Below are 19,445 nucleotides of genomic sequence, written 5' to 3'. Positions count from 1 at the left end.
TGACTCACCCAGGGGCAGGAAGCTCAAACAGTTTGGGTAGAATCAGGACTCAAACCCTAGTTCTTTCGGTTCCACATATTGTGAGCTCTGATTGAGCACATACTTTCCCCCACACTTAGTTCATTTAAAGAACTATAAAATGAAAATACAGATACCATATTTATTGAAAAAAATACACATATAAGTGAATCGGTGCAGTTCAAACCTGTGTTATTCAAGGGTCAACTGTACTTTTTTTTTGGCTATTAGTCTTAGAGATGAACTGATTTACAAGTTTCAAGGTGAGTGCCTGGAACAATTTCTAGACATATGACCAAGACTAGAGAACTCCACTTCTTTGACACGCAGAGTTATGGCACTGCCTGAAGCAATATTTGTTAATTACGGTGAGATAAGGACCTAAGTCCTTCTATAGGACTGTGGAATTTTCCCTTAAGGGTTCCATGAGGATCTGAAATAGTAATGAAATATGAGTAGACATGCATAAAAGGAGTTGTTTGCTTTTTCTTTTCAGAAAACCTCACATTTAAGTTTTGTGGTTTTCTTGAGGCTATTTCTTAGTCTTTGTTTTTTTATCAACCATCCTGAACCTCTAATCAGAAGTGTCACCAGTGGGGGATGCATGAAGCCAGCAAAGTATGTGGCAGAACAAAAGGCAGAGGCCACTGGTTTTCTGCCAGGCTGTGGTTTGTAAAACACGACTCTCAAAAACGTCCAGCCTCCCTGGAGAGAAAAAAGTGAGAGATACTGCAGAAACAGCCATGGGGAAGAGGATGATCCTGAGTTTTTTCAGGCTGCAGGGTTGGAGTGTCAAGGTGAGGAATCTTGCCATATTTTCTGAGATTGCTTTGGCCCTGGTTTCTTTACCTTCTTGTTTCTTGTTGACAGGGGACATGAAGAATTTCACAATGTGACACAGGCCTGGGGAAAGGGTACATTTCTTCCTTGGCCCCAAGCTAGAGAGAAATGAAAGGAAGCCAGCACCATCTCCTTTGTTCCAGAGAAAGGAACATTTACTAATACCTATTCCTTCTTGTTTGCATTTAATTTCTTAACTTTGTTTTGCCCCCTTGTTTTGTCAAGTTAAGACTTTCTAGATGTTTCTTGAATCCAGGGATTAGCAGGCTCTAAGTTTCTACCACCACAGGCAATGCAGGAACACAGGATCCTCAGGAAGGCTTAGTGGCAGAAGCTGCTGAGGAGGAAATAAAGAGAGTGAAAATGGGTGAGTGAAAGAAAGAAAACAGAAAAGGAAAAAGTAAGAAATCCATTTGGTAGAGAGCGTGGCAGCTTGGGTATAAGAGGAAGGACACTGGATTACTTCAATAAATGTTGAAAGGGAATTTGGTAAAATTCAGCATCCATTTCTAATACAGGCATACCTTGTCTTTATTGGGTTTCGCTTTATCGTGCTTCGCAGATATTGCATGTTTTACAAATTGAAGGTTTGTTGCAACCCTGCCTTGAGCAAGTCTATTGGCGCCATTTTTTCCAACAGCATTTGCTCACTGATGGTTGGCATTTTCTAGCTATAAAGTATTTTAAATTAAGGTATGAACATTGTTTTTTAGACATAATGCTGTTGCACGCTTAATAGACTATATTGTCAACATAACTTTACCATGCACTGGGAAACCAAAGAATTCGTGTGACTTGCTTTTTTGCGATATTTGCTTTATTGCCCGGGGCTGGACTGGAACCCACGGTATCTCCGAGGTCCGCCCGTAGTGTACTAGTTTCTTGTAACTGCTGTAACAAGTAACCACAAGCTTGGTGGCTTAAAAGAGCATAAATTTATTCTTTCACATTTCTGGAGGCCAGCAATCCAGAATCAAGGTGTCAGCAGGTCAGGCTCCCTCCAGAGGCTCTGGGATAAAGAACCCCGCCTCCAGGAGCTGCTGGCAACTCGCGGCGTTCTCCAGGTTGTGGCTGAATCCCCCGGCCTCTGCCTCCGTCTGCTCCTCCGTGTGTCTCGTGTCTCTCAGCCTCTCTGCTATCAGGAAGCTTTGTGATGGCATTTAGGGCCCAACTGGATAATCCACGATAATCTCCTCATCCCAGAACCCTTCCTTTAATCACATCTGCTGAAACCTGAGCATGCTAACACTCACAAGTTCTAAGGATTACGGTATGGGCAAGTCTTTGAGAGCCTTGATAAGATATTTCACTCAGTAAACATGGATGGCTCTATCCTTCTTCTGTCAAACTGAATCTAAAACCAGCATAATTTTTTTTTTCTTATTGGAGCATAGCTTTACACTCCTGTGTCAGTTTCTGCCATACAGCAAAGTGAATCAGCCGTATGGATACACATATCCCCTTTGTTGGATTTCCTTCCCATTTAGGTCACCACAGAGCACCGAGTAGAGTTCCCTGTGCTATAGGGTATGTTCTCATTAGTTAATCTATTTTATACGTAGTAGTGGATATGTCAATCCCAATCTCCCAATTCAACCTACCCCACCCACCCCCCTTTCCCCCTTGGTATCCATGTTTGTTCTCTACATCTGTGTCTCTATTCCTGCTTTGCAAATAAGATCATCCATACCATTTTTTCTAGATTCCACATACATGCATTAATATATGATATTTGTTTTTCTCTTTCTGACTTACTTCACTCTGTATGACAGTCTCCAGGTCCATCCACATTTCTGCAAATGACACAGTTTCGTAAAACCAGCATAGTTTTTTTAAGGTGAAAAGCTAGAAAGAATTCTCTTAAAGTCAGGATTGAGTGAAGTTGCCTTTCAATGCCACGAATATTTAATAACTTTTAGACATAGCAGCCAATGAACTTATATAAGAGGTATAAATATTAAAAAGATGTGTAAAATTAATGGAGAAAAAAATGGACAGATTAATAGGTGGTATTGGGACAACTATCTAGCTATTTGGGGAAAAGGAAAGAATGTTCCTGCCTTGTAAAAGTGCAAAGGCCATGAAGTAATGTAAAAATTTTAAATTCTGTACAATCAAAAACGGGGGAAAAACCCAAGTGGGCAGACACACTCACATGTGTGTGTGTTTTGTGATTCAAACTACAGAAGGGGCAATGTCTTCTCTTACAAATAAAACAACAATAATAACCTAACATAAAAATGAGCAAATGGCTTGAACAAGCAGTTCATAGAAACATAACTACAGATGTCAGTAGACATGTTAAAAATATTCAACTTCATTACACATTTTTAAAGGGTGATTAAAAACAATGAGGTACCTTTGTTTACTTATCAAATTGACAAAGATTAAAAAGTTTGTTGACTACCCAGTGTTGTTGAGGGGTTATTCATTTATTTATTTCTTCCTTTTTCCATTAAGAGTTTAGGAGCATTTACTAGGATGCAAAGAATTCAGCAATTTAGTTAAAAGCAGGTGAGGCCACCTGTGATGCCGCTGTGCCAAACGGAGCAGTCGAGTTTCCGTCTGATCGCACTCTAGCTAACAAAGGGGCACACAAGCCCACAAGGCGCGCCCTCAGAATTAGTGGGGAACTGTATAGGGCAAATGATCAGATTTCTTCAGCAAAGTAATCGCATTGGGTGGGGAGGGGTGGACAACAAGAAATGGAAGGAGAGCTTATAGATTGACAGGGACCTAAGAAATTCTATCACCTAATCTTAAAACATTGTATTTTGACTTCCGTGTGCACCGCAGTCTGCTCACCACCAAAATTTAGTTTCCATCCATCAGCATAGGGTGGATCCCCCTTTACCCATTTTACTCTCCCCTTCCTTTCTGGTAACCACTGCTCTGTTCTCTGTATCTACATGTTTGGTTTGGTTTGTTCTTTTAATTTGTTTCTTTGCTTTTTTTTTTTTTTAAATTGATGTGGACCATTTTGTTTTAAGTGTTTATTGAATTTGTTACAATACTGCCTCTGTTTTATGTTTTGGTTTTTTGGTTTTGGGCTGCGAGGCATGTGGGATCTTAGCTCCCCAACCAGGGATCAAACCAGCACCCCATGCACTGGAAGGTGAAGTCTTAACCACGGGACTGCCAGGAAAGTCCCCTTTGCTTTTTATATAGCAAGGACCTAATTTTGATCCTGATTCAAACACAGCATAATTTAAGAGTATTTAGAATATTTATAAACAAGAAAATTATTTATCTTACTTATTTATAAGGAGGCAATTAGAATTATTTATTTACTGGAGTATAGTGGATTTACAATGTTCTGTTAGTTTCAAGTGTGTACATAGTGATTTGATATTTTTATAGATTATACTCCATTTGAAGTTATTACAAAATATTGGTTAGATTTCCTGTCCTATACATTAATTACATTCTTGTATCTTATTTATTTTATACCTATGGTTTGTACCTTTTCATCCCCTTCTCCTATCTTACCCCTCTCCCAACTCCTCTTCACAAGACAATTAGAATTTTGAACACTGAGTAGATATTAAGAAATTACTTATTTGTTTCCGTGTGATAATGGTATGATGGTTATTTTTAATAGTCAATTTCCTTTAGAGATATTTGATAAAATAGTTATGGATGGAATGATTTGATGTCTGGGAATGTGGGTGGGGTGTAGATGAACCAAAATTGGTCTTAAGTCGGTATTTTTTGAAGCTGGGGAATAGGTACACAGAGGTTGATTATACCTGTTTTGTTTACTTTCCCATGTATATAAAATGTTCCACAATAAAATATTATTAAAAGGGTGGGTAAGACAGAAACAGAGCCACAAAAAACACTGAGTCAGAAATGAGTACGAATATGAGTCCAGGTTTGGCCTTAAGCCTTTCAGCCATCAACCCAAGGAAGGAAACACATTAGAGGAACATTCACATCATCCATAGGCAGAGATTATACAGGAGAAACCGCCTCTTCTTGTTATTGGTAACACATATTTTTACCCCAAGAGTCTTTATAAAGAAGACATTATGGTTATTCAAAGGGGGAAAGGTGGGGGGGGGGAGGGATAAATTGGGAGATTGGGATTGACATGTACACACTGCTGTATATAAAATATATAACCAACAAGGACCTACTGTAGAGCACAGGGAACTCTATTCAGTATTCTTTAATAACCTAAATGGGAAGAGAATTTGAAAAGGAATAGCTATATGTATATGTGTAACTGAATCAGGGGTAACTGCTGTACCCCTGAAACTAACACAACATTGTAAATCAACTGTAGACCAATAAAAAATAAAATTTTTTGAAAAAGAAGACATTATATAAGGTAATCAAAAACAACCTTACAGAGATGAATTTCAGAGTCCCCTTTTTAAAAAAATTAATTTATTTATTTTTGGCTGTGTTGGGTCTTCGATTCTGTACGAGAGCTTTCTCTAGTTGCGGTAAGCGGGGGCCACTCTTCATTGCGGTGCGTGGGCTTCTCGCTATTGTGGCCTCTCTTGTTGCGGAGCACAGGCTCCAGACGTGCAGGCTCAGTAGTTGTGGCTCACGGGCCTAGTTGCTCCGTGGCATGTGGGATCTTCCCAGACCAGGGCTCGAACCCGTGTCCCCTGCATTGGTAGGCAGACTCCCAACCACTGTGGCACCAGGGAAGCCCCAGAGTTCCCTTTTTAAGGTGACCTCAACATGGGTCAATGACATCATGGTAGAATGCAGCTCACTAAAAGAAATTAGGTAAATCTGGGGGAGAAGCAGGATGGACTGTACTGGTAGCACTCTTAGAAGACATATAGATCAAGAACTTTCCTCTGTATTTCTCTGCACTTCTTAGTCTTCAAGCAGCTGGTTGAATGAAAATTATGACCCTGTAGTTTTCCTTGGCTAAAGGGAGGTGATCTCAGTGCTATTAAAATTGTGATCTTAAACTCTATTCGATACTCTATAATGGCCCATAAAAGAATCTAAAAAAAAAGAGTGGATATATGGAATCTAAAAAAAAAGAGTGGATATATGTCTATGTATAACTGATTCATTTTGCTGTACACCTGAAACTAACACATTGTAAATCAACTCTACTCCAATAAAAATTTTTAAAATATTGTGATCTTAGACCAAAGGGAAAAAAGAATCCACTTCTCCCAAGAGAAAAATGCAGTCTTCTTACTATCCCTCTTTTTTAACTATTAAAAGAGAATTTTCTGTGATTCAGTAGCTATTCAAGAAAATCATTACATTTTGGACATTTTCAAACATACTCAAAGACAGACATATAGTGAGCACCGTGTGTCCATCACTCAGCTTTGACAATTACTAGCTTATTTCACCTCTATCTCCACCCCACCCCACTCCCATATTATTTTGAAGCATATCCTAGAATCATATTATTCCACTTGGAGACATTTCAATATTTTTCTCTAAAATATAAGTGCAATTTTTAAACCTAACCAGAATGGAGCATGCATTTTGAAAAGGTGAGCCACATCCCTCAATTTCTTTGCCACTGCTGCCATATTTTTATTGTAAAGCGGTATTTTTAACACCCTGTGACTGCGTTTCCTTTTGATAAGACTCATGAATGAAGCCGCATGTAAACGAGGAAGGAGATGAGTACAGACGGGGGGCCCTCCCCGCCTCACCCTCACGCACACCCCCTGCTTTCACTGGGCCCCAGACCACAACGGGAGGGCCTTGGCTGTGCTTTGATTTTAGGTTCTTTCAAAAGCACAAAGTCAGCACCAAATGGTTAACGTGACTAAGCATATACTTCAGCTCGACCGGGTCTGGAAAAAGAACTTCAGTTCCGGGAAGCTGTAAGAAAACTCGGAGTGCTCTCATCCTTTGAAAATAGGACCTTTTCTGAATAGTGGATAGTGCTGCTCTGCACTCGCTGGTGTTTCTCCTTGGAACCTCCAGAGATTCTTGGTGTCCTTCGCTGATTCTTCATTTACATCTCATTCTCTCAAAATATTCTTACATAGGCTGCTTCCCGTTCTTGTTTCTCTGCCTGTCTCATTCAACTTTCTACTTCTCTGTTTGTCACTCACAGATTTTCATATCCCCCCCCCCCCGCCATCCCTCTCTGAAGCTCCATGTGCCTGCCTGAAATCTGCCAGGTGTTCCTTCAGCTTATCCCTAGCACATCTCAGGGCTGGAGCTCATTATCTGCCTTCTCCCACCTCCCACCCCAACTGGCCTGACTTTCCTTTTTTACTTAATTTTATCTAGGTGGGGAAAAGCCAGATTGCTACCACTGTTACTACTACAGCTTAGCTTCTGGTCTTCTATACTTCTTATCCAGGAAATTACCAGAGCCTATAGATTTTGCCTCTGTGAAGTTTAAGCAACTTAAATTTATTAGCCAAGTTGCTGTGGTCTCTGCCTCTCATTTTTTGGGTCTAGTGCTTACTCTGCACCTGGGTAAGGCATGGGGTCCGGCTCTGAAGAGCTCGCCTTCTAGTGGAAGAGACGGGTGAGCAGGTGGGTTCAATCAATCAGTGTAAGAAGGAAGACGGAAGATAACGTGTAGAGTCCTGTGGCCACACAGATAAGGGACATTTATTGCATGTTTTTTATGGAAGGTTTCCTGGAGGAGAACACACTTGAGCTGAGTGTGTTGCAACTGACCAGGGGAGAAAGATGATAACACTTCAGGGAAAATATGAGCAAAGACCCAACAGCTTAAGCCACCAAGGTGTGTGTATGTGGGCCTGTGAGCGTGTATGCAGGTGTTATGTGTGTGCACGTGTACCACAGTTTCAAAACACCCTGCAGATAGTAGATTAATCTTGTTACATTATTTGTTTTTAAAACACAACATGGCATGATACTCCTCTACTAAAAAATAGATGACTTCTCTTCCTAAATCTGAAAATTAAAAATTGTTAGTTACAATCTTTCAGTCTTTCCGTGTCACAGCCTTTGAGACGCCACAATGTCCTTCTCGCCACACCGTGAGCTCCTCCTCCTCCTCCTCCTTGGAATCCTACTGTTGCTTTTTCATGTCTTATTATGGAAACATTGAATATATATAAAAAAAAGACATAATAGTATAATGAGCCATCATCACGTACCCTCAAATCCTACCATTTATCAAAGGACCACGTAAAATACTACTTCCTCTGTGAGACTGTATTTTCTCATTTCCCTTGCCTGATTTTCTCTCTCCCTCTTTGAACGTCCTGTGTATTCATGGTGCGATACTTTTACTGCACATCACACATGCTCTCTGATGTTACAGGAATTGGTTTGTCTTATTCTCTAGCTCTTTCAATACAGCAGTGACACTCCTTACGTTCGTATAAAAACCTGCGCACAGATGTTTATAAGCAGCGTTATTCATAATTGCCAAAACTTGGAAGCAACCAAGATGCACTTCAGTAGGTGAATGGATTAATGAACTGTGGTATATCCAGACAATGGAATATTATTCAGTGCTATAAAGAAATGAACTATTAAGTCATGAAAAGATATGGAAAAAGCTTAAATGCATATTACTAAGTGAAATAAGCCAATCAGAAAAGGCTATACACACACACACACACACACACACACACACACACACAGTATGATTCTAACTATATAATGTTCTGGAAAAGGCAAAACTATAGATACAGTAAACAGATCAGTGGTTGCCAGGGGTTGGGGGGAAGGAGGGATGAATAGGGGGAGAACAGGATTTTTAGGACAGTGAAACTGCTTTGTATGACACTGTAATGATAGATGCATAGTGTACATTTATCCAAACCCCTAGGATGTACAACACCAAGAGCGAGTGGGTGATGATGTGTCAATACAGGTGCGTCATTTGTAACAAATGCACCACTCTGGCGGGATGCCGCTAACGCGAGAGGCTCTGCATGTATGGGAACAGGAAGGTATATGCGAAATCTCTGTACCTTCCCTTCAGTTTTGCTGTGAACCTAAAACTGCTCTCAAGAATTGAAGTCCTTTATAAAAAATATGGATTCTGAGGGTTTGCTCTCAGAGATCCTGATCCTATAGAGCTTAAACAATTCCCATAGTCAGTGGGAACCAAGAGAATACGGTTCACGATCGATGAGATGTTTGAAAATGTCATTTTCACATAAATAACACAGGAGGGGGAGAACAGAGATGGCATTTGAAGAAATAACCTGCCCACAGAGGGGACATTCTGTTTCGTTCCTATTTTAAAAATGTAAGCACAAACGTGGAAGGGAGAAAAGAAACTGCTATCCGGTGGGTACCTGCTGTGTGCTGGACTCCTTCCCGTAGGTTATGCCAACTAAATCTCTCAGCAGCCAGAGTCTCGTCTCCAGCTTGTCGCTGTGGAAACTGAGTTTCAGAATCATCCTCAGGGTCCCAGTGTTAAGTGGCACGGCGGGGACTTAAAACGAGCTCTTACGTATGCTCAGGGTTGAACTATTTCTACTCCATTCTGTGCTTTTTTTAAAAAAAAATTATGGTTGATATACAATATTATATTAACTTCAGATGTACAACATAGTGATTCAATATTTTTACAGACTACACTATTTAAAATTATTTTTGAAGACCTCAATACCAAAATTCAAAACAGCTGAGAAAAGAACAACAAATGTTCCGTCAACAAATACTGACGGTGTACAAGCCCTGGGCAAAATTGCTGCTGTAGCTGAACGTTTCTGGGTGAGACAGATAATAAATAAGTAATAAGTAGATTCAAAAACGAACACATAAATGCAGAAGTGATTCGAGATTGTGAGACAAGGTATGAGGAATATAAGTGGAAGACGGTCGTGGAGATCTATCTTAGGTAGAGTGGACAGTTTAAAATACTGGGAGTTGAGTGAAGTTGCATTGAATTCGTATTGTGTTTGAGATGCCGGCCTGTGGAAGCTGGTGGGTGTGGCCTGTGCTCCTTAAGTATGTCTGGGGAGGTCTGGGAAGGTTCTGTGGGGCGTGTGATAAACGGGCTGAAATTAGAAGGTTGAGCTCCTGTCCACAGAAGGGCTGGAGCCCCTGAGCCCAGGGACACGGAGGTAAAGCTGTCGTTTCAGGAGATTCATCTGCCGCCTTGAAATAAAAATGACTGCACGTTTTCAAATGAACTTTGCAGCTTTCCTTCTCTAAATTTTATGTAATTCCAAAGAAATCTGGCATCCTGGTGGAAGTCTCAGTGGTGGGTGAGATCCAGTGGTTTGGGGGAATTTTCTGTGTCCACTTCCGGGTCACTGTTGTTAAGCCAGCTCTCTCTCTGTTCTCCCTTCACTCTGCCCTGCTCTGTGAGCTGCCTTACATCTGACCATTGTGACTTAATAACATTTAATGACACTTCTCCGCCACCTTTAGTGCCAGCTACCCATGGAACTGAAGCCTAGATACAAGTATGAAGGCAAGGGCAGCCAGGGTCTTCAGGTTGCCAGTTACTTGGCTGGAAATCCCATTCACGTTGGGAAACAGATTTTTAAAATAAATTTGGAGCCGGGAGCAAAGTCATCCCTTTGTAAAGCTGTGTCAATAATCGTAAACCCTCATAATCATGTTCCCGGACCCTTGGCCAGGCTGACAAACATTTAGGTGTCAGGAGAGCCTCCGGATTCCACCCCTCTGGTTTCTCTTGCTGTTTGGGTTGGCGCTGGAGCGCGATCTTCTGTTTTATGTAATAAGGCACGTGAGAGAAGCCCTTTGTGCTTAGCTTCTCTGAGCGGTGCCCAGCAAGATGTCTTGTGTACCCCATCATTTTCGGTACGGTCAGAGCTGGTGAACATTTCTGTGGCTTGGTAAATATTTTCTAACTGCTGGCAAGGTTTTTTTTCTTTTTTTCCCCAGTGCCATTGGGGAAAGGCTTTGGTTTAAGATGAATTTTGCCAATACATGTGTGCAGTGGGACTACAATATTTTTGGAGAAAACAGGCATGGGTGTGACACAGGCTGATGTAATATGGTACCACATATGCTCCATCAGGCCAAGGAGGTTTTTACCCTTTGCAGATTGTGCCAATAAGAGGGCACAGCTGGTTGAGATCTGCAGACGTATACAGAATTCTCTCCTTCTGAGAAGGCTTGTTACTAGCATGTGACATAACATAGAGCCTATTTTCTGACGTATTTTTCATTTTTGCTTTTGAATGTCAAGCAAAAAGGCCACTTATCATAGTTGGCCACTTAGTTTTATTATTCACTTTGCTGCCTCTCCTTAATTTTTTTTTAACACAGTGTTAAATGTTAACAGTCAGGTGTTGGCAGCCTTGCCAAGGGGAACAGATTGCTTTCAAATAAACACAGCTGGAAACTGATCACATATTGTTTTCCTTTCTTTAAGAAATGAAAGAGGCATTTACAGAAAAGCTGGAGAACGCTGTGCTATCCAGAATTACTTTATAGATTTACTCCTCCAAGTCTGGTTAATGCTTAATGTCACACCTTGGTGTTCAAACAGACCCACTTCGACTCTCCCTTCCTGAAGTGGGAGTTTCCCTGGGAACGATAAACTTGCAGAGGTTTGGGGTGATCGGCACTGCAGGAGGGGTGGAGTCTGTGCAGCTCCGTTTTGCTCGGCTGAAGCGCTGTCTTCCGAGTAAAGCAGCCTTCTCTGGGGTTTTCTTCTGCTCGCTCTCGCAGCAGCCCTGAAACCCTTATTAGAGGTACCTCTGCTGGTCTTTTACGGGGCTGTTCTTCCAGTGATGGTCAAGTAAGTGAATTATGGAATGTTGGTGCGTGCCTTTGTGATTTTTGTTTTATTTACTGTTAAAAAATGAAGGCAGGGTGTTTTCTAATGGTGATTCAACTAGGTTTTGTGTCTGCTGGAACTCTGTTTCTTGTTTTTTTTTTTTTTGTCAGAGGAGAACCAGGGGTCTTCTTTTCCCACACCTAGAAGACTTTATTGTTCTTTGGGTCATTTCTTTCTTTAGTCTCCGTGCCAAAAGTTTTCTCTCTTTCTTTTGCTATTTCTTCGTATAGATGTTTTGATGATTTGTTAGTTATAGCTTAATAGTCGATTGCTATTAATGAACTACGAATAATTAATTCCTATGGTGTAATAATTCACTGCTATATTAAAGTTTTTCAAAGGTGTTTTCCTCCATAAATAGGTATTTCTCTTGACATCCATCTTGTAAGAGCTGAGTTAGAAATGAAGAAGAGAGATGCAGGAACTTAAGAGTAACGTTTGCTTGCGGCTTGCGTAAATGGCATCTGGGGGGGCTTTTTTGCAGGAAAAATATATTTTAGTTTCATTTTGCTTCGTTTTATCTGGGAGAACTACAGGGTTGTATTTGTCTGGATTACCTGAATTCTCTGTCACCTGTGTTAGAATCTGCATGATGTTTAGACAAGTCAAACTCGTTCATTCTTCCTTAGAGTATCTCATTTAAAATAGCCTTCCCTATGTATTGCCTGAGGCCCATGGATGGGAATTGTTGGAATTAGGCCATTTATCTACTTGGATTCTCACAATCAGATCCAGCATAGTACAGCTCTGTGTATTGTCAATAACTAACTCAGTGACATGTGCTCAATGGCCATCTGAGCTCCAGGAATAGGAAGGGAAATGGTGAGTTTTGAATTTTTGTAAAACGCATAGGTAAGTCCAAATGAGGAGAGAACTGAGAAGACCTGTTATGATGAAGGTGGTTCTTTTTCTTTTTGAATTTTATTTTTTTATACAGCAGGTTCTTATTAGTTATCTATTTTATACACATCAGTGTATCCATGTCAATCCCTATCTCCCAATTCATCCCACCCATCCACCACTTTCGCCCCTTGGTGTCCATATGTTTGTTCTCTACATGTGTCTCTATCTCTGCCCTGCAAACTGGTTCATCTGTACCATTTTTCTAGATTCCACATATATGCATTAATATACAGTATTTGTTTTTCTCTTTCTGACTTAACGTCACTCAGTGAAGGTGGGTCTGAAAGGCTTTCTCTGTGTTGGTTACTGCCAAGCATGTTGCTTCCTGGCTTTGTGCAACTTGGCAGAATTGATCTAGATTTCTGGATTTTGAAGGCATAGAGAGAAAGATCACAATTATACATTACACTGGACTATGATAATATACCAATTCTGTTCCTGAGTTTCTAAATGTTTATTTATTTATTTGGGCTGTGCTGGGTCTTAGTTGCGGCACGTGGGATCTTCGTTGCGCCATGCATGCGGGATCTAGTTCCCCGACCAGGGATCGAACCCGGGCCCCCTGCATTGGGAGCGCGGAGCTTTACCCACTGGACTACCAGGGAAGTCCCTGTTCCTGAGTTTCTTAAATGACTCATTTTCTTTTATGAGACTGTGCAGCTTGTTTTTTTAAAATGATTATAATTTCATTGCTCTTTCATATGTGTTATCCCATGGTTCTCACATCAGTCCGATATGGTAGGCATTGATGTTACTACACCGTTTTATAGTTGAGGATATCAAGAGTCAGATGAAAAGTGACCCTGGAGGTCTCTTGGTGAGTGAAGGAACTGGATGTAATCTGGTTTTTTTGTTTTGTTTTGTTTTTTGCGGTATGCGGGCCTCTCACTGCTGTGGCCTCTCCCGTTGCGGAGCACAGGCTCCGGACGTGCAGGCCCAGCGGCCATGGCTCACGGGCCCAGCCGCTGCGCGGCATAGTGGGATCTTCCCGGACTGGGGCACGAACCCGTGTCCCCTGCATCGGCAGGCGGACTCTCAACCACTGGGCCACCAGGGAAGCCCCTGTAATCTGGTTTTTAAAAACTCATAACCCCGTACTCCCCTACCTCATTCTCTCTGGTCACCTCTAAACTTCATCCATTGTGGCACAGAGGAAAGAGTTCCCACCTGAGTGTTTGGAGGCCTGGATTCTGATTCTGACTGGGTCATTGCTGGCTCTCTGGTGGTGAGCAGTCACTGAAGTCTTTGGATGTCATTTTCCTGCAAGAGGCCACAGAATATGACTTCTGCAGTTTCTACGCAGCTGCAGATCTCTACTCAGAGCCTTAAGCAGGGTGTGTGTCAGCTCTGTAGTGCTCCCTGCAACGTGGAGAAGAGGTGAGAAAGAATGTAAGCCCACGGGTGTTGTATCCAGCTCTGCTCTGGCGTTTCCTGCTAAGCATGAAGAGATACAGGATGTCCTTAGATGAGGAAAATCCCGAGCCTTTACAAGACTGGATTCTCTTATCGCTTCCTGAGCCGTCATTTTTCAGTCTGTTCTTTTAAACCATCAACAAAAGTATTTGAGTGAAGCTCTCTTGTGGTTTCAGCCCGGGGATGATGAACAAACACATTATGTTCCCATCTTGCCCCCAAAGAAGTGACAGCCTCCTTGCATGGGCCCATCTCTTATCATAATCCTTTTTGGAATGGGGAACAAGTAAATAAGTATTACCCTACCCTTCGCTTAGGTGTTTTAACTTACGGCAGGTGGTTGAGAAGAGGAAGGGGAGAACAGTGGGAAAGTATGTTTTATTCTACCTCCATGGTTAACTCTGTCAGCTAATCAAAGATCAATTTAGAAAACTCTGGTATACTAAGAGAAGTGTGGGTACATCTGACTGACATTATAAAGGAAAAAATCCTGTAACTAACACCGTCTACCATTACCATTGTTGTGTACAAGAAAATGAAGAAGAAGTTGGAATGCCGAACTCCCAGCAGGGAAAAAAGGGCAGGTCTTCCTGGGTAAAGAGGATTGGCAGCCTTATACTGACACTGCACCCTGCACTGGTGAAAAACCGCATCCGTGATCTCAGTCTGCACTTGGGAGGCTCTGCTCAGCCTGGTGACTGGTGCGTGTCATTCACGGCCGTCCTGGTAGGAAGTGGAGTTCTGAATGTGGAAATGAGACCTGCGTTCCCAGTTCTGTCCTTTTTCTCTGCTGCAGTCTCTGTCCCTGCTCTCATGCTGTGATTCAGACCTTAACTTTATTCTTCCATCTTTCCCAACAGGCAAGAAGAGAAACCCTGGCCTTAAAATCCCAAAAGAAGCATTTGAACAACCTCAGACCAGTTCCACGTAAGTCTGGCAGGATCATCGCCTTAATCCAAATGCTTGCACTTTACAGATTTCCAGGGAATGGGAGTTCATTTTTGGACTGGTGAGCAATACCTTAACTATGGAGATAGTTGTTAGAAAGGAGAGCCCTTTAAAGGAGGAAGCCAAGTACTTACTGTTCTGAGACCCGAAAAAAAAAAATCATAGTCGGTCAGTCGATATGGAATGGGTAGCTTTGAACTCATTGCTAGTTGGTTAAAAATTCTACAAATGCGTTCAGCAGATGGGGTCCTATGTAAATCCAAAAAGGTCACTGGACATGGACTTTTTGCCTTTTCTATATAGATCTGAGCAAACAAGCAAACCCCCGAGAGAGCCACTACTATAAAATTTGGTTTGAGGTAGAAAGATGGTATTTGGTGAGAACTCAGCATCCTGCCACCTAAATCCTGCTCATATAAACAGAAGGCAAGCATGAGACGAAGGACCACTCCTTTGTTAGCTGAGCCTTTGGCCCAAATCCCTAAGGGAGCTCGGGTCCTGGTGAAGCAGGGCACCCTCTCCTGGAGCCTCCACCTCATCTCTTTGTCTCTCTGTTGGGTGGGGAGGGTATTTCCTGCCTAGCTGGGGGTATGACCACCTATCAAAGCATCTGCATGGGAGGAATGGAAATTCCAAGAAAAACAATTACAGCAGAGGTACCATAAAAGCACAGCAAGTACAATGAGAGGAAACTTAAATGTTTCAGGCTTCTGCTCATCTATAAAAAAGCACCTCCCTTTGTAGAGGTTTCCGACCTTAACCATGATCATTCCCTATCAGACAGTGCACCCCTGGTGTTGGAATGTGCTAATAAAAATGATCATGTTCTGTAAGACTTTGGTCATTGCATCTTATGCAACCATGTAAACACACTTTCCACTGAAGAACCTCTAGGGACGGAGCAGAGGGGAGGGCTGTTCTTCAGCGCCCTGGACTGTGGAGCCAAATTCAAGTGAGAGCGCTCCTTCCATGAGGATCTGCAGGAGGAATTCTTTCCATATCTACTACCAAGACTGGGGTTTCTTTCTTTTTTTCTTTTTTTTTTCTTTTTTTCGGTCCCTCTGGTTATTTTTCTTCCCTTGGACCTATGAACTATGTAATTAATAACTTTTCCTCTCTGATTGGTTTCTTCTCATGAGCTTAGGCTCAAACATGTGGCTTCCCTATATGGGACTTCGGGGGTACACTTTTAAAACTTTATTTTGAAGTAATTGTAGATTCACAGGAGGTGGCAGAGAAATGTACAAAGTCCCCTGTACCCTTCCCCCATCTGTGTTCCCCACAATGTTAACATCTTACACAAACCTAGTATCACATCAAAACCAAGAAAGTGGTGTTGGTGCAAACCGCAGAACGTGTTCACATTTCACCAGCAATACAAGCCCTCGTGTGTGTGTGTGTGTGTCGCTCTGTGCAGTTGTATCACACGTGCAGCCTTGCATAACGACTACCGCAATCAAGATACCCGAGTGTATGGCACTACAAGACCCTCTCCTTTTACTCCCCACCTCTGCCCCCACCCCTGCCGTCCCTAATCCCTGGCCACCACTGATCTGTTCTCCTTTTCCATTTCATTACTTCTTGATTGTGGTGCACATGGAATCATGCGTCTCCGTTCTGAGACTGGCCTTTTTCATCCAGCATCACTTCCTTGAGGTTCATTCAAGTTATCGCACGTATCCATAGTTTATTCTCTGTTGTTGCTGACTGCCATTCCATGGTATGGATATACCACAGTTTGTTAAACCCCTTAGCCTTTGAAGGAGGTACAAGTAGTTTCCAGTTGAGGTGTTATGAATACATCTGCTGTGAACATTCCTGTGTAAGTTCTTGCATAGAAACAAGCCTCTGTTTCTCTGGGATATATGTCCAGTAGTGTAATTACTGGGTCATACGGTAAGTCCAGTTTTAGTTTTGAAAGAACTGCCAAGTATTTTCCAGGGTGATTTTACCCATGTACATTCTTACCAAAAATGTATGAATGACCCACTTTCTCTGCATCCCTGTCAGTGTCATCACTGCTTTTCATTTTAGCCATTCTGGTAGATGTGAGATATCACTGCAGTTTTAATTTTCATTTCTCTAATGGCTGTTCAATACTTTTGGCATTTATTTCCCATCCCTATATCTTCTTTGGTGAAATGTCTGTGCACTTCTCTGCCTATTATGTAATCAGATTTTTTTTTTTTTATGTTGAGTTTTGAGAGTTCTTCATATATCCTAGATGCACAGAGTTTGTCAGGTATGTGATTCAAGAACATTGTCTCCCAGTCTGTAATGGGTCTTTTCGGCTTTCTATTTTTTTAAAAAAATTATTTATTTATTTATTTTTGGCTGCTCTGGGTCTTCGTTGCTGCGCGCGGGCTTTCTCTAGTTGCGTCGAGCGGGGGCTACTCTTCGTTGCGGTGCGCGGGCTTCTCATTGCGGTGGCTTCTCTTGTTGTGGAGCACGGGCTCTAGGCGCGCGGTCTCAGTAGCTGTGTCACACGGGCTCAGTAGTTGTGGCTCACGGGCTCTAGAGCGCAGGCTCAGTAGTTGCGGTGCACAGGCCTAGTTGCTCCACGGCACGTGGGATCTTCCCGAACCAGGGCTCGAACCTGTGTCCCCTGCATTGGCAGGCCGATTCTTAACCACTGCGCCACCAGGGAAGCCCTCGTCTTTCTATTTTGATGAAGTCCAATCTATCAGTTTTTCCTCTTATGTGTTATGTTTTTGGTGACAAGTTTAAGAACCCTTTGCCTCGTCCTGGGTCCTACAGATTTTCTCCTATGTTTTTTCTAGAAGTGTTTTAGTTTTACATTTTAGATTTAAGGCTATGTTACATTTCGAGTTTAATTTTTGTACAAGATATGAGGTTTAGGTTGGGCTTTATTTTTTTTTGCCAATGGATTTCTGGTTGCTCCAGCGCCATCTGCTGAAAAGGCTATCCCTCCTCCACTGAATTGCTTTTGCGCCTTTGTCAGATATTAATTGGGCGTATTTGTGTGGATCTGTTTCTGGGTTCTCCATTCTGCTCCACTGGTCTCTGAGTCTGTTGCTCTGCCAGTCTGTCATACTGTCTTGATTCCTGCGGCTGCATAGTAAGCCTTCACATTGGGAAAAGTGATTCCTTGCACTTTGTTTTTCTTTTTAAAAACTATTTTGGTTACTCTAGGGCTTTCCTCTTTTCATGTTAGTTTTAGAATAAGCTTGTCTATGTCTACAAATAAACTTGCTGGGATTTTTGGTAGGAATTGCGTTTAACCTATAGATCAGTTGAGCGAGCATTGACATCTTTACTGCACTCAGTCTTCCAGTCCATGAATGTGGTAAATTTCTCCAAGCATTTAGATTTTCTTTGATTTCGTCCAACAGTATTTTATAGTTTTCATCACACAGATTCTCTCCATCAGGCTTTGTGAGGATTTATACCTAAGTGTTTCCTTTTTTTGAAGCAATAAAAATTGTATTCCACTTTTGATTTACATTTGTTTATTGTCAGTATTTAGAAATGCAATTGGTTTTTGAGTTGACTGCATACCCTGTGACCTTACTAAAACTCAATTATTAGTTCCAGGAGCTTTTTTAGTAGATTACTTAGAGTTTTCTGTGTAGATAGCCATACCTTCTGCAAAAAAGACAGTTTTATTTCTTCCTTTCCTGTTTTTTTTTTTAACCTTTATTTTCTTACCTTATTTTAGTGGCAAGGATATTTAGTACTATGTTAAATAAGATTGGTGAGAGCAGGCTACCTTGCTTTGTCTCCCATCTTAGAGGGAAAGCATTCAATCTTTCACCATTAAGCATGATGTTAAGTCCTCATAGATGTTGTTTATGAGGTTGAAAAAATTCCTCTCTGGTCGAAGTGTACTCAACATTTTTATCATGAATGTGTGTTGAATTTTGTTGAGTGTTTTTTTTGTGCATCAACTGATGTCATCTTGGAGTTTTCTTCTTTGTCCCTTTGATATGGATTACACTGACGGATTTTTAAAATATCGAACTAGCCTTGCATACCCCCCAAAAATCCCACGTGGTTGGGATATACTACTTTTTTTATACATTGTTGGATTTAATCTCCTAAAATGTGAAGATTTTTGTGTCTTAAATTCATGAGAGATGTTGACCTGTAATGTGTGTGTGTGTGTGTGTGTGTGTGTGTGTGTGTGTGTGTCTGAGCTATTATGTTCTGGTTTTGGTATTTAAGGTAATACTGACCCTATAAAATGAGTTGGTAAGAGTACCTTCTGTTTTCTGGTAGACATTGTATAAGATAACCGGTAATTCTTAAAAAAATGTTTTTGAGCTATAACTGACATATAATATTAGTTTCAGGTGTACAAAATAATGATTCGGGACTTCCCTGGTGGCGCAATGGTTGACAGTCTGCCTGCTGATGCAGGGGCCGCGGGTTCATGCCCCGGTCGGAGCCTGTGCTCTTCAACGGGAGAGGCCGCAGCAGTGAGAGGCCCGCGTACCGCAAAAAAAAAAAAAAAAAAAAAAAAAAATTCCCCCAGGGAAAAAAAGTGGGCTTATATATTCCTTTTTTTGGAGCTTTTAAATTACCAATTCATTTTTTTTAATAGTTATAGGGCAACTCAGATAATCTATTTCATTGTGGCTAAGTTTTGGCAGTTTGCAGTTTT

The 19,445-nt window shown here is 41.5% G+C and overlaps 1 protein-coding gene across 3 annotated transcripts in view; it reads left to right on the top strand.

Moving 5' to 3' along the window:
• The window catches only part of MAP2K6 (mitogen-activated protein kinase kinase 6), a 132,285-nt gene that overhangs the window by 75,096 nt on the left and 37,744 nt on the right, over positions 1-19,445 (top strand). For all 3 annotated transcript variants that reach the window (XM_060134547.1, XM_060134546.1, XM_060134545.1), the window contains exon 2: positions 14,734-14,800. In XM_060134547.1, the coding sequence (XP_059990530.1) occupies positions 14,734-14,800 (67 nt within the window). The remainder of the gene's footprint in view (positions 1-14,733; positions 14,801-19,445) is intronic.

This window comes from Lagenorhynchus albirostris, chromosome 20 (assembly GCF_949774975.1).
Source record: "Lagenorhynchus albirostris chromosome 20, mLagAlb1.1, whole genome shotgun sequence".
NCBI lineage: Eukaryota > Metazoa > Chordata > Mammalia > Artiodactyla > Delphinidae > Lagenorhynchus > Lagenorhynchus albirostris.
Note: the sequence above shows the minus strand (reverse complement) of the source record. Positions and strands in the feature narration are given on the sequence as shown.